At 36.1% G+C, this 12338-nt stretch overlaps 1 protein-coding gene across 1 annotated transcript; it reads left to right on the forward strand.

The window, feature by feature from the left end:
• Nucleotides 1-966: 966 nt before the first annotated feature.
• On the forward strand, nucleotides 967-10659 carry LOC114538254 (LIM domain kinase 1-like). The gene is made up of 21 exons (XM_028559405.1): nucleotides 967-1334; nucleotides 1406-1490; nucleotides 1587-1722; nucleotides 2579-2688; nucleotides 3637-3861; nucleotides 3943-4042; nucleotides 4955-5253; nucleotides 5432-5512; nucleotides 5624-5693; nucleotides 5765-5851; nucleotides 5922-6009; nucleotides 6184-6287; nucleotides 6372-6443; nucleotides 6569-6717; nucleotides 6868-6917; nucleotides 6991-7046; nucleotides 7130-7177; nucleotides 7311-7417; nucleotides 7503-8590; nucleotides 8911-9429; nucleotides 9825-10659. Exons 1-19 carry the CDS (start codon nucleotides 1298-1300, stop codon nucleotides 7657-7659), a joined length of 2061 nt encoding a protein of 686 aa, XP_028415206.1. The 5' UTR covers nucleotides 967-1297; the 3' UTR covers nucleotides 7660-8590; nucleotides 8911-9429; nucleotides 9825-10659.
• Nucleotides 10660-12338: the final 1679 nt, after the last annotated feature.

The following is a 12338-nucleotide window of genomic DNA, read 5'->3' on the forward strand; positions in this document are numbered from 1 at the left end:
CTGATGATCTTTATGTTACTTGCTGGAGCATTCGTTACCAAGATGTCTGAAGGTAAAATGCATTGAAATACCTATTCAGAAGCAGGGGCGGATCCAACCTCATGCGATTGCATCAGTCAAAATTTCAGACCTTGATATGGTCTAATCCATTTCTAGGATAGTCTATAGATCATCTTCTGTGAATGAATTTGTTCCTAGTGTAGATTATTGTCTTCTATAACTGTTTCAACATGACCCACCAATTGTCAGTATGAAGTAACTATTTTGTGTAAACACTAAACACGTTTATGATTTTCTTTTCCAGGTTGGTCTTTGATGGAAGGCGTGTATTTCACCTTTGTGACGCTCACAACTATTGGCTTTGGTGATTATGTTGTGAATGATGGTGCTTATGAGCATAAAGATATGACAAGAACAGTGATCACCCAGATGAACCGTGTTCCTACTGCTGGGTTTGGGTGTAGTTTCCAGTGTGTTGTGTTCCATCAGTCAACTGCTGGAAGATGGAGGTTTAGGTTGTTGTAAGAGGGTGAAGAAGGAACAGATGTGGATGAAGAAGAACAAAGAACGAACGGATTTGAATCAAGAGAAGAATGCGGAGTTTCCTGATCCTTAGAAAACGGAATTTGAAGACACTGACGAGAGCTGTCTTGTACCGTGGTGTATAAGCAGTACAAACAGTTGTGATGACAAAGGAGGTAGATTCTGAAAACAACAATGATTAGATTGTTTTGTCGTAGCTTTATTGACCGTCATTATGCAATGACTAGGATGAATTGTTTAAATCTTGTATTTAAATGAATTTGCAAGCACCATTGTTGTTCGGTCGAACGTTCGATTACTGGAACCCACTGGTAAATCTTACTATTCCATCATTGGTGTATCAACTTGCATTCGTGAACCGATAAAACTTCTGTGTTAAGATCTATTTATAAATAATTTGTAAAAATTACGTAATTACTGTCGAAGACAAGATTCCGAGCATAATTCAGACCCACTAATGATAAAACCGAGACTTATTGAAAACAAACTAATGTACTTAAGACTGGCATATCTTGGCCTAAACATAACTATTTGTCTAACACTTTGTTATTCTTAATGTTTAAATTTTAAAAAATGATAAATATAACTCTTTATTCGTAAGTCTAATATCCAAGCTTTCGCCTGCCTTTTTAACACAAACCACCCTTGTTGAGTGAAGCCCTCAATTTCCGGCGATATGCCTCGTTGATTCTATTCAAATCTTTGGCGAAATTTGAAACCACCTAGTGATGATGTAAACAGGGAGACCGACTTAATGTTTAAATCTGAAAGAGTCATGAGCGCTTTAGAAGGTAAACGACCCAATGTCTCCATTGAATTTCCGTAGTCAACAAACGTATAATTTGTGTATTCGTTTTCCTAGTTGTTAACTGTAGTGGCTGTAAGTTCCCGATTAAAAAGGATGCTCATACAGCGTTGGGGCTAAAATGGCATCGGAATTGTTTTAGGTTTGTTTAAATTTGACGTTATTTGTGTTGGTTTAGGCTATCCTTCTTAATTCTGTGGTTTTATCTTTTATTTATTCATGATATTTGCTCGTGCAGATGTTCAGAATGCCTCAGCACTATTCCGCTTCATTATATGCCGCGAGATAATGTCCTGTATTGCAAGAAAGATTATATCCTGAAGTTTGGTGAACATTGTCAAAGATGTACAAAACAAATCACTGGACCAGTCATGGTATGTTGTCATAACCATTTTAATCTGATCACAAAGTCAAGCGATAACTCTGACTCAATTCGCTGACGGATTTCATACATGCGTGGTGTCTTGCATGCGATTTGGCAATTTGTCATGGAAGAAATCACGTTATTTTTGTGATTTTTCGATAAACATTGCCCCAACTCTTGTACTTAAGTGTCTTTTAACCAAAATTTAAAGAGACGGTTTGAGACATTTATATTGACACACTAAAGAACATGACTTTGCAACGTTTTGTAACAAACTACACACTGGAATGTTGATTACAAGTAAAAATGTTACATCGCTGAAGCAGTTTAATACATCTCGTAAAGCCTGCAAGCCTAGATTATTTTGATACATGTCTGGACAGCTTTTAGCTTTCAGACGAACGTATACAATATTCCAGTAGACCAGATTTTTATACATTTTTGAATATTTTCAACAAAAAATGCAAATGTTAGCTCCCGAAATATCTTACGACAAATTCTCGGTTCTACCGCATACTATAAACAAAAATTCGCGTCTAGTAGTTTCCATTTGAAATACGAGTCTAACAACTTGTCTAATCTATCTGCGAAACAGGATATTTATTCTTAGACGAAATAAATAGCCCAAAAATTAATGTCTTGTCTCGAATTCATAGATAAAACCCTTTCACTCTGCCCTCAAATGACATTTTTTAAGAATGATCAAGACCTTAATACGCATACTTTTCTTCAATTACCCAGTGGTAGGCGAGAAAATCTCGTGAGTTTGTGCTATAAATTTCATCGTTAAGACTTTAGACACCGGCTAGTGAGTGAAACAAACATCAAACAAACATCACCACGAATTATATATTATTCCAATGTAGGTAGCTGGAGAGCAAAAGTATCATACTGAATGCTTCGTATGTACAAAGTGTTTGAAGTTTATTGGCTATGGAGATGAATATATGTTAGTTGAAAGACACAACTTATATTGGTAAGAAAACTTATTGTTTATTTCACAATATTATTTTGGCTGCCTGTCGCATGTGTTGGAACAAGCCAATATCACAATGGACATTTCGCAAAAGGTTTAGTTGTTTTAAGCCCATTATGTCGTCGATCTAATCATATGCTATACTGTATAAGCTATAACGTCGTATCATGTTCTTGACTCAAACAGTTTTGAAAGATTTCTTTGTCAGTTTTGTGGGAATGGATTAAAACGTAATCGTTTGTGATGGAACTGTCTTGAGAGTATTTTGTTTTCGCTTAGATAATTTTGCTTTATAACTTGCATTGTGTATTATGTCAGTGGGGCGCCATCAACTTCCATACTGCACCTCTTTTCAAAATAATTGACCTCGTAATTTTTTGATGTAAAACGTACGCGGATATGCGGCAATCTTGACACAATATCTGATAGGAAAAAAACAAAATATCACCAGAATCGCGTTAATTCGTACGAGTCCTTTGTCCTTTAAATTTTGTACCTTGAGGATGTGAATTCGAGAACAGACTTATCGACTAATCTTGTTTCCTATATAAGCAGTTTGATACCAAATAAATATGATACAAAGTAGCATTAAGGCAATCTGGATTCTAAGCATAGCTTTCTGAATCTATGGTTTAATATCAGTTGTTAGTCTACAATCAGAGATAAAAATCATTTTCCCGCATTAATATAATAAGTCAATTAATTTTAATATAATAACCAAATCTCTCAAATTTCAAGATTGCCATTTAACAAAAAACTGACAGCTAAATATGTAAAAAACAATGAAACTTTCTCTTTGAAAACTGCCCATGCACTGCTCATTGGTACTGTGTCGCGCCCAGGTTTGAATTTTTGGGGGTTGCAACTTTAGATTGCCCACTCATTCCACTTGCTAAGTCGTAAGCTCTTCCAGATAAAAAGTGTATATTCATCATTTTCCATATTTAGCAATGATTGTTATAAGAACTCGATATTACCAGCAATAAGTACGCCAGTCAGTAAACTAGGACGCTGTCATACCATCCAGCATATCAACCTGGCACCAACACCTGTTGGAAGACGTAAATTTTCCGTTCTTATCGAGAAGGCGAGCAGCATCAATAAACTGTTACATTCTGCGAATGCGGACTTTTCTCGAGATGGTGAAAGACGAAGCTTCATTGCAATCGAAAAGTACGTCGAATCATTGATTTTTTAGAACTAGCTTAGTATGCAAAGTTGTTTACAGTCCTTGTTCCGCTATATTTCTTTTAGTGTTGACGCAAGCAGTGAGTTAAAAGCGAGAGGAGTTCAAAGCGGAGATAAAGTACTTGAAGTCAATGACATCATGGTTACTGATGCCACTGTCGACAAGGTAATTACGTCTTTTATAATGTCAACATTAGTGGTCCAGTGCTATAGTGTAGTGCAGTGCACAATAGCTGCAGTGATAATATGTAGTCAGTAACTCTTGTAGTTTGCAACTACAGCCTGAAAATAGTTTAATGAAGTAGTGTTGCGTATCGATTTGTCAATTTCGTGAATTGTGCAACAACTATTAATAGTTCATCGTGAATTTAAGGTGGCTCCCTACAATTTTTTGAAATATTGAAAACTTGTGGTTTTGATTTAAAATTTTAGCACGAGATTTCTTGGTAAGGAAGAGAAATTTCTCAGATATATTAACCAACACTCTAACAGTCAGAAATTGCCAATAAGCATGACGTCATTACCGTTGTTATGGTAACAATGGCGATTCAATATGGCCGACATTTTACCTATTCATGCATTTTACTCGAAAACAAGTTCGGTTACCCCAATTTTTTATTTTGTAAAAAGTTTTCTTACAAAAAAATGGAAAACATGAACCAGTTAAAAAAAATTCTATGGAGCCAAAATTATTAAAAATGAAAAAACGTAATTTTTCGTTATAGAAATTTTTTGGCTCCATAGAATTTTTTTAAACTTGCTCAAATTTCCCATTTTTTTGTAAGAAAACTTTTTATAAAATAAAAAATTGGGGTAACCGAACTTGTTTTCGAGTAAAATGCATGAATAGGTAAAATGTCGGCCATATTGAATCGCCATTGTTACCATAACAACGGTAATGACGTCATGCTTATGGGTAATTTCTGACTGTTAGAATGTTGGTTAATATATATGGGAAATTTCTTATCCCTACCAAGAAATCTCGTGCTAAAATTTTAAATCAAAACAACAAGATTTCAATATTCTTAAAACTGTAGGGAGCCTCCTTAACATCCAAAAAAAAACAATTTTCTTGCAGCTCTCTCATATCATTTCAAACCCTCAACGAGTGCAGACTCTTACCATCGAACGAAACACCGGCAATCCGCCTCCGCCGTTGGAGTTGAAACCAACCAAACCAGAAAGTATAAAATCATTATTACCTCGATCACCACTGGCAAAACAAGCCTCTCTGGATCTCATTGCCAGTCCAAATTATGACCAAAAGTTCAAGAAACAAAGTATGCCCTGGGAAGAAAACGGTTTTAAGGAAGATGCGAATTCCACGGATAGAAAAACTCGCAAGAAACCAGAACGAGCGAATTCTTTACCTCGAAGGTAATAAGCACAACAAATTAGTTCCTGTGGTTTGGCAGTGCTAAAGGTAGTGCCAAATGATGGATCATAGTTTAGCCACGGAGAAAAACTAGAGTACTCAGAAAGAGTATTGCAGAAGGAAAACAAAGCCATCTGAGCTTACTTGAGCTAAACATATCGTAACACTTTGTATTTCTAGTAATTCAGTAGACACCAATAATGTGATGAAATGTAACTCTCCTCTTCATCGCTCACAGTCTATGAAGATGGAAGCAGGACAGTGAGTATCCAAAATATTTTCTCTTGTCTTTGTTTTTCTTCTGAATGAAGTTCTTCTCATTCTGTATCGTTGAAAAAAACATGTTGAACATTTAATGTCACTCATCTTCAGGGTATTTCGTCTGTCAGATCTTATTGTTGGGGAGGTTATTGGCAAAGGCTTCTTTGGCCAAGTCAGCAAGGTATGAGACAGCCTGCTGTGTCAATATTAACGACGTATTCCTTTTTGATGACGATTTTCTTGTTACCTTAGGTGATTCATCGTGGAACAGGAAAAGTCATGGTCCTTAAGGAATTGATAAGATGCGATGTCACTGCTCAAAAACAGTTTATTAAGGAGGTATGTCTGTCCATCTGCTCCAAGCAATTACCATTTTACTTTAGTTGTGACAGAACCGTCCATTTTTTAGGTTACTTTGCTAAAAACTCTGGATCATCCAAATGTCCTAAAGTTTATTGGTATTTTATACAAGAACAAAGTACTGAGCTTTATTGCAGGTAAATAAGATGTCTTTATTTTTGTTTTCTCTCAATTAAATCATGTCAATCTTGCTTCTCTCGTCTTCTCCACAATGACTACCAGCTTACAAACTTCCCTTCATTTAATAATATCTCTGACCACATCTCCTTCGTGACGTCTGTTATTGCAAGTCCATATCATTCCCACCATAGAATATATACCAGGAGGTACATTGAGAGGAATTTTGAAGGACCAGACACGTGACTTGTCCTGGTCTCAAAGAGTGAAATTCGCTAAAGATATCGCGCTTGGGATGGTAAGCATTCCATTTATGAAACATTTTCATTGCATCCAACCTGACGCTTCTTTACCAAATATATCTTCTGTTCTTTCTTTATAGGATTATCTTCATAAAATGAACGTCATTCATCGAGATCTTAAATCCAAAAATTGTCTGGCCAGAAAAGACGAGGTATGAGGCGTTCCTGGTGCATCGTTTTAGCCTAGTGTTGCAGTAGATGTGTGTTCCATCTCTATTTCATCCATCCATTTTGCCATTGTACGTAAGTTTACTTAACCTTCCTGCGATCATTTTAGGGTATGACAATTGTTGTGGCAGATTTTGGTCTGGCGGGAATTCTGAGCATCAATGAAGAGCATTCAAATGGTCAGGATCGGAATAACAACGGAAATAAAGGTTTACATTCAAATCTTTTATCAACACGTCCTCCGCCACCGAAGAAAAGGTAAATGTCTTAAATGTGCAATACTGAGCTTGGAGTTCGTATGATTCATCCAATGTAATAACCTTGTAGGGATGGGGGAGGGATTGTAGTCCTCTTAACCCCTAACCCCTCTTCCATCATTATTGAATATCGATGTTTACTTGTCTTTAGAACAACTGTAGTTGGTTCACCTTACTGGATGGCTCCTGAGATGTTGAACGGTAATATTCTCGGGTTGTCATGTTTTTTTTCAAGCTCTCAATTCTTACTAATTTCAATTTTATTATTCCCAAGGAAACGCTTATGATGAACGTGTGGACGTCTTTTCATTTGGAATAATCGTTTGTGAGGTGGACAAATTATATTTAATGTCTTCCTTTTTGTCATATAAGAATGACCGTAATTCTGTATTATGTATTTTTTATAACTATAGATTATAAGTAGAGTAAAAGCAAGTCCAGATTTTATTCCTCGTACGAAAGTAAGTATTAATGTCCTTTCTTTCTCAATTCCCTGAGGTTTCTTATTGGAAACCAGTTTGTTCGTTACCATCGTCTCTAAACCTTTTGACCAAATCTCAACATGAAATTTTCTCTCTGCAATGTTCTTTATAGAAATTTGGTTTGGACGAGCCTTCGTTTGAAGAGAAGTTTTGTGAGAGCTGTCCTAAACCATTTTATCAAATTGCTTGTTTATGTTGTGATCTTGATCCAACTTCAAGGTGAATGTTTTGAATGAAAACTTGTAGAGTAAATCAGTGGTTTCACACATGCATTAATTTTCTTCAATTATTTACTTGTTTTTAGGCCAACTTTTTCTTCGCTCAGTCATTGGCTCGAGGCTCTTTTAGTTCATCTGGAGGTCGGTATGCCTTTACCAAGTGACGTTTCATATTCACTGCTTCCAAGAAACCTGAAGTCTTCAGTCATCACAGACGCGAAAGAGACTCAGCTATCACGGTGAAATATTATATTATTATTTCAGTTATTGTGTTATGGGAAGAAAAGAATACTTTAACTTTGTTAAATACTGGTTCATAACCATATCTGCCATACAGTAGCGCCAGTAAAAACTGGGACATTTTAAACTCCTTTATATGTGTTAATGAATAGTATTCGGACGGTAAGAACATCAGATATCCTTCATATATATTAATTTAAATTGTACATATATTTGTATATATCTAAGACTAATTAGCTGGCCAATTCAACCAGGCTATTCTGATGCAAGAGTTGAATTGTGTAGGTTTTTATTTTAACATAGAAAATCGTGGTATGGTAGTGATATAAGACTGTTTAAATACTAATAAAATTCTCTACCTGCCGGTCAGGGAGGAACGTAAAATATGTTTGCTTTGAAACGCATTCAAAGGAAAGATTGTCAACTAATAAACATTGCTTCACATGCAGCCATGTTTCCCAAAGATTCATGAACAGACCATTGGTCCCTATCATGTTTCCCAGAAGTAGACAAACGAGAAAATGTTGTTTTCAAGCCATGTATCTCGAAGGTTGATTGATAACCAGGCATGAAACATTGTTTCCTAGCCGTGTTTCCTAAGGAAACGTATTTTATTTGAAAAGATGTAAGGAACCTTGTATATTTCGTGGTCGTTTTCCAGTTTTCCCGGGTATTTTGATCTCAAAAGTTGCTGCAGGTGGTACATGTTGTGATAAATGACAACCCGTACGACAGGACGTCATGCATGCGAAATGATATCTTCAGTAATTTATGAAATACCTTTGCGTTTTATTAATGTTTTTGTGATTTTTCCTTCAAAAATGTATGTATTAGCGTCCTCGTTTGTTTGAGAATGCCAGTATTTGTACGAATATGTCATAGAGAAGTGTTGGTATTACGGATGACTAAGGATTTTCTGTACGTCAGGATACAGGTTAGTAATTCTTCTTTATCTTCGACTTCAATCTTATCAAAACACCTCTTCATAATTTACTTGAATTTACTTCAACTTTCATGAATTTTACTAAAATGTTAATTCATGTCGTCTGTCGAAATTTCTTTCCATGGAGGCACGAACGAAATGTCGTAGACAAGGTTTTCATACAAATCCGTTAACCGTTCAATCCATCCGATTCAATTCTTCACATAAGGATTCATAGCGTTGGCTGTGGTTAAATTCGCCCCATTTGTGTAACCTATGTCACATATCAGAGAAGTAATTACATTCAATCAACAATCCATTCTTTTTCCTAGGATCACGGTGAAAGAACATTACCTTGAATCAAGATGAGTGAATCAAAAGCAATTACGAAAATTTTTTATCTATTTTTGTTTGTCTCATTCTCCAGCGGGTTTGCCATAATATGTTTTACAGATTTACGAACATCTCCAGCAGGAAAAATCATGCAGTTCAAAGCCAGAGTTTATCCATACAGATGGCAGTTGCGAACGGGTCTACTTTTATTGCTGTTACTTCTGACTGTCATGGCATTTGTTGCTGCAGTTAAAGAAATACACAGACTAAATATCGTGCTAGTTGCTTTCGTATTTATTGTACTGATTGTGGAAATATCTCTGGCAGGAAAATGGTTAACTTGGCGTAATGAACAAACTGAGATTACGAAAGAACAAGGAGATGGTAATACAATGTTACAACAGTATGGTATAAACCCGGAAACTACAAAGATTATGGATTATGTTCAAGCCTCGTACTCATGCTGTGGTGTGACAGATTATCGTGATTGGGCAAACACGAACTGGGCAGCGCAAGTTGTAAGTATTCCAACTAGATCATTCTATCATTTCCTTTCAATGGTTCATTTGAAATCTCGAGCTCGCTGCTCTCCGTGTCATCCATCATGATCCACTCTCTGGTGATCAATATGATCCACTCTCTGGTGATCAATATGATCAACTCTCTGGTGATCAATATGATCCACTCTCTGGTGATCAATATGATCAACTCTCTGGTGATCAATATGATCCACTCTCTGGTGATCAATATGATCAACTCTCTGGTGATCAATATGATCCACTCTCTGATGATCAATATGATCCATTAATATGATCAATATGATGATTGATATGACCTATCGACCTTTCAGTTGAGATGCTATGATTGGATATTTTAGTGATTTATTTTTTGTAACATCTCGTCTTCCTTTTAGCAAAAAATGAATGCCGTCCCTACGTCGTGTTGCAAAATGCCTGGACCAGGTTGTGGTGATGATCTAGACATTAAAGATCCATTTGAAAACATTTTTGTGCAAGGTTGTACAACACTTTTATACTTCAGTAAAACTAGTGTTCATGATCATGGAGGAGTTGGAATGGCCGTTCTCTTCCTTCATCTTTGTTCTGTGGTTGCTTGTGTTGTATTAGCGTGTGCGTTTACCTGTACCAGCGGTCTTACTCCCCTCCAGGCTCTTGCCGGCGAGGAACCAGAAAAGAAACCTGTTGGTGGCGGAGGTAAAACAGGTAGCCCGAGCAGAAGCCCTAAAAAGCAGGCAAAGTCTGGAAATAAGAAAAGAAGTGGGGACGAGTTAGATTTCGAAGAAGAGAACAAAGCTCCAAAAGGAGCAAAAAATTTATTGATCGATAAATCAGAACTTGAGAATGACTTGGAAACATTGGATACAAGTGAACCATAGATGATATGTGGTGTCTTGCTTTGGGGATATCCGCTTCAAATATACGATTGAGCGTACTGTTTTCCTTTGAGAAGTTTTTTTTAATTAGGGCGGGTAACTTTAGTCTTTAAACATCGTGTTTTCTCGTGTGCTGGATGCATTGACAATATCCGAGACATCTCAAATGTACGATTTGCCTTCGACAGACGAGAAGTACGATGTTTACGATAATATAAAGTGGAGTGAAGTACTTCATTTCAGTTTATAGCACATCAATTTATTACCATCTGTACACTTGTAAAATACTTTATACACTCGTACAAACTATATTATAGGCAGGGGTCGGTCTTTTAACGAGCTCCAGGCATGAAAACGTCCTCGTCATTTCTCTCTTGCCAACTGATAACGTAATACGTATCCTCAACTGTTCCGTTGTATCCTCACTCCTCCTCCTCTGGTTGCATTATGTCTTCATATTTCACCACAGGTCCTCTGTAAGCCTATCAAAGCACCATATAAAATAATTTAAATTATTTTTTAACGTCTTTTGTGAATTTTTTCTTTGAGTAGACAACTGACACATTTCCACTTTGCCGTGGTATGCAGAGGTGAAAGAATACCACGGCATTCCGGGGAGGATGTCATCTAGGAATCCTAGGATACTAAAGAGCAATAGTAAAACAATTCCCTCGCGGCGTATTTGCATGTAAGCCGCACAAAATAGTAAATCTTTCTAAGCGTATGATTAGTGCTTATTCCTTGATAAAGTATAAATCTAATCCACAAGCCAGGCAGTGGAAAACTAACCTGTGAATTACAGAAGAACTCTTGTGGACATGGAATCTCTTTCAAATATATTACATTGCTCTGTTTATCCACAATATCCTCGCGATGACATTCTTTGTAGTACAAGCAATCCCGTCCCTAGCAATGGAAAATTATTTCAACACATTTCCAAATAAACATCCTCAGACCTCATCTCATCAAAATGTAAATTGTTGAAACAAGAAAGGAACCTTCTCGTTGAATATGGTGGTCCTAAAATGTCCAGGAAGGCTGCTGGCCTATTAGAAAGTAAAGATATTGACATCTCAGTACACATGGAGTTATCAAAGAGAAGCAGTAAGTTAGAGTGATATTATTGTGTTGGATGGATCTAAGATTATGAAACAAAGATAGATCTTAGAGGATAGTATAATCATTTTCATTCTCACCCATTTATTGCATGTATTGAATGCAAATTTCCATGACTAGGGCTAACCACACAAACACCATTGTCACTGTCAAATATGTGTTTTCCTTGGTATAAGAATTTGCGAGGTTCCACTATAAATGGTAAGTTAGACATGTTTTTAGAAAGGAGAACTTTGAAAGGTTAGCTTCAAGTCGAAAAAAAGGCTGCAGAAGGTTGTTAAAAAGATGTTATTCATTTTTGTTGAGTATTTTTGTATACATGGTGAATGAAAAAGTATATTTTAATCTACAATGAATATCTCTAATGACTTCCATACTTTCATTATGGTTGGCCACAGCTCCATTTGTATTTTCATGTTCACTGTTGAAGTAAAGATAATTTGAGAATAATGGATGACATGAAATTCCCCCAGGCTATGATATTTGCCTCTTTGTCAAGGGGAACAGGAAGGAATGACATTAGGAAAATTACTGGCCTATTATGTCAAGCACAACATAAGTTTGAATGACATTGCCACTTTTACTGACCAATCAGATCCAATATAAGATTATCTGATTATAATTTCATCCAAGTGGCAAGTGACAACTTTCTTGCAGATAACATGTGGTACATTTTACACTTGTAGATCAACTTAAACCAAACTAACCTATCAATCGTTCCATACATATTAACTTGAATGGAGCCATATAAGACTTTACTAGAAATGCATAAACATATAAAGATGTATACAGATTATATTACTGTTATAATACAGAGATTATTGTAAAGTTATCAGTATTAGAAAATAATCTCCTTTTCATAAAACACATTTTCACTTTTGCATTGAAGTATTTGAGGTTGATTCAATAAGTAGCAAT

The sequence above is a fragment of the Dendronephthya gigantea genome, unplaced genomic scaffold (genome assembly GCF_004324835.1).
Source record: "Dendronephthya gigantea isolate DGI-Jeju-01 unplaced genomic scaffold, DenGig_1.0 000178F, whole genome shotgun sequence".
Classification (NCBI taxonomy): domain Eukaryota; kingdom Metazoa; phylum Cnidaria; class Anthozoa; order Malacalcyonacea; family Nephtheidae; genus Dendronephthya; species Dendronephthya gigantea.

What these genes read in the sequence shown, in the direction of transcription:
- LOC114538254 (XM_028559405.1), top strand. Translation starts at nt 1,298, where the DNA reads ATGTTTAAATCTGAAAGAGTCATGAGCGCTTTAGAAG. An exon ending in GTCTGGCCAGAAAAGACGAG is followed by an intron (nt 6,444 to 6,568) that starts GTATGAGGCGTT and finishes CGATCATTTTAG; the next exon opens with GGTATGACAATTGTTGTGGC. An exon ending in CCTCCGCCACCGAAGAAAAG is followed by an intron (nt 6,718 to 6,867) that starts GTAAATGTCTTA and finishes ACTTGTCTTTAG; the next exon opens with AACAACTGTAGTTGGTTCAC.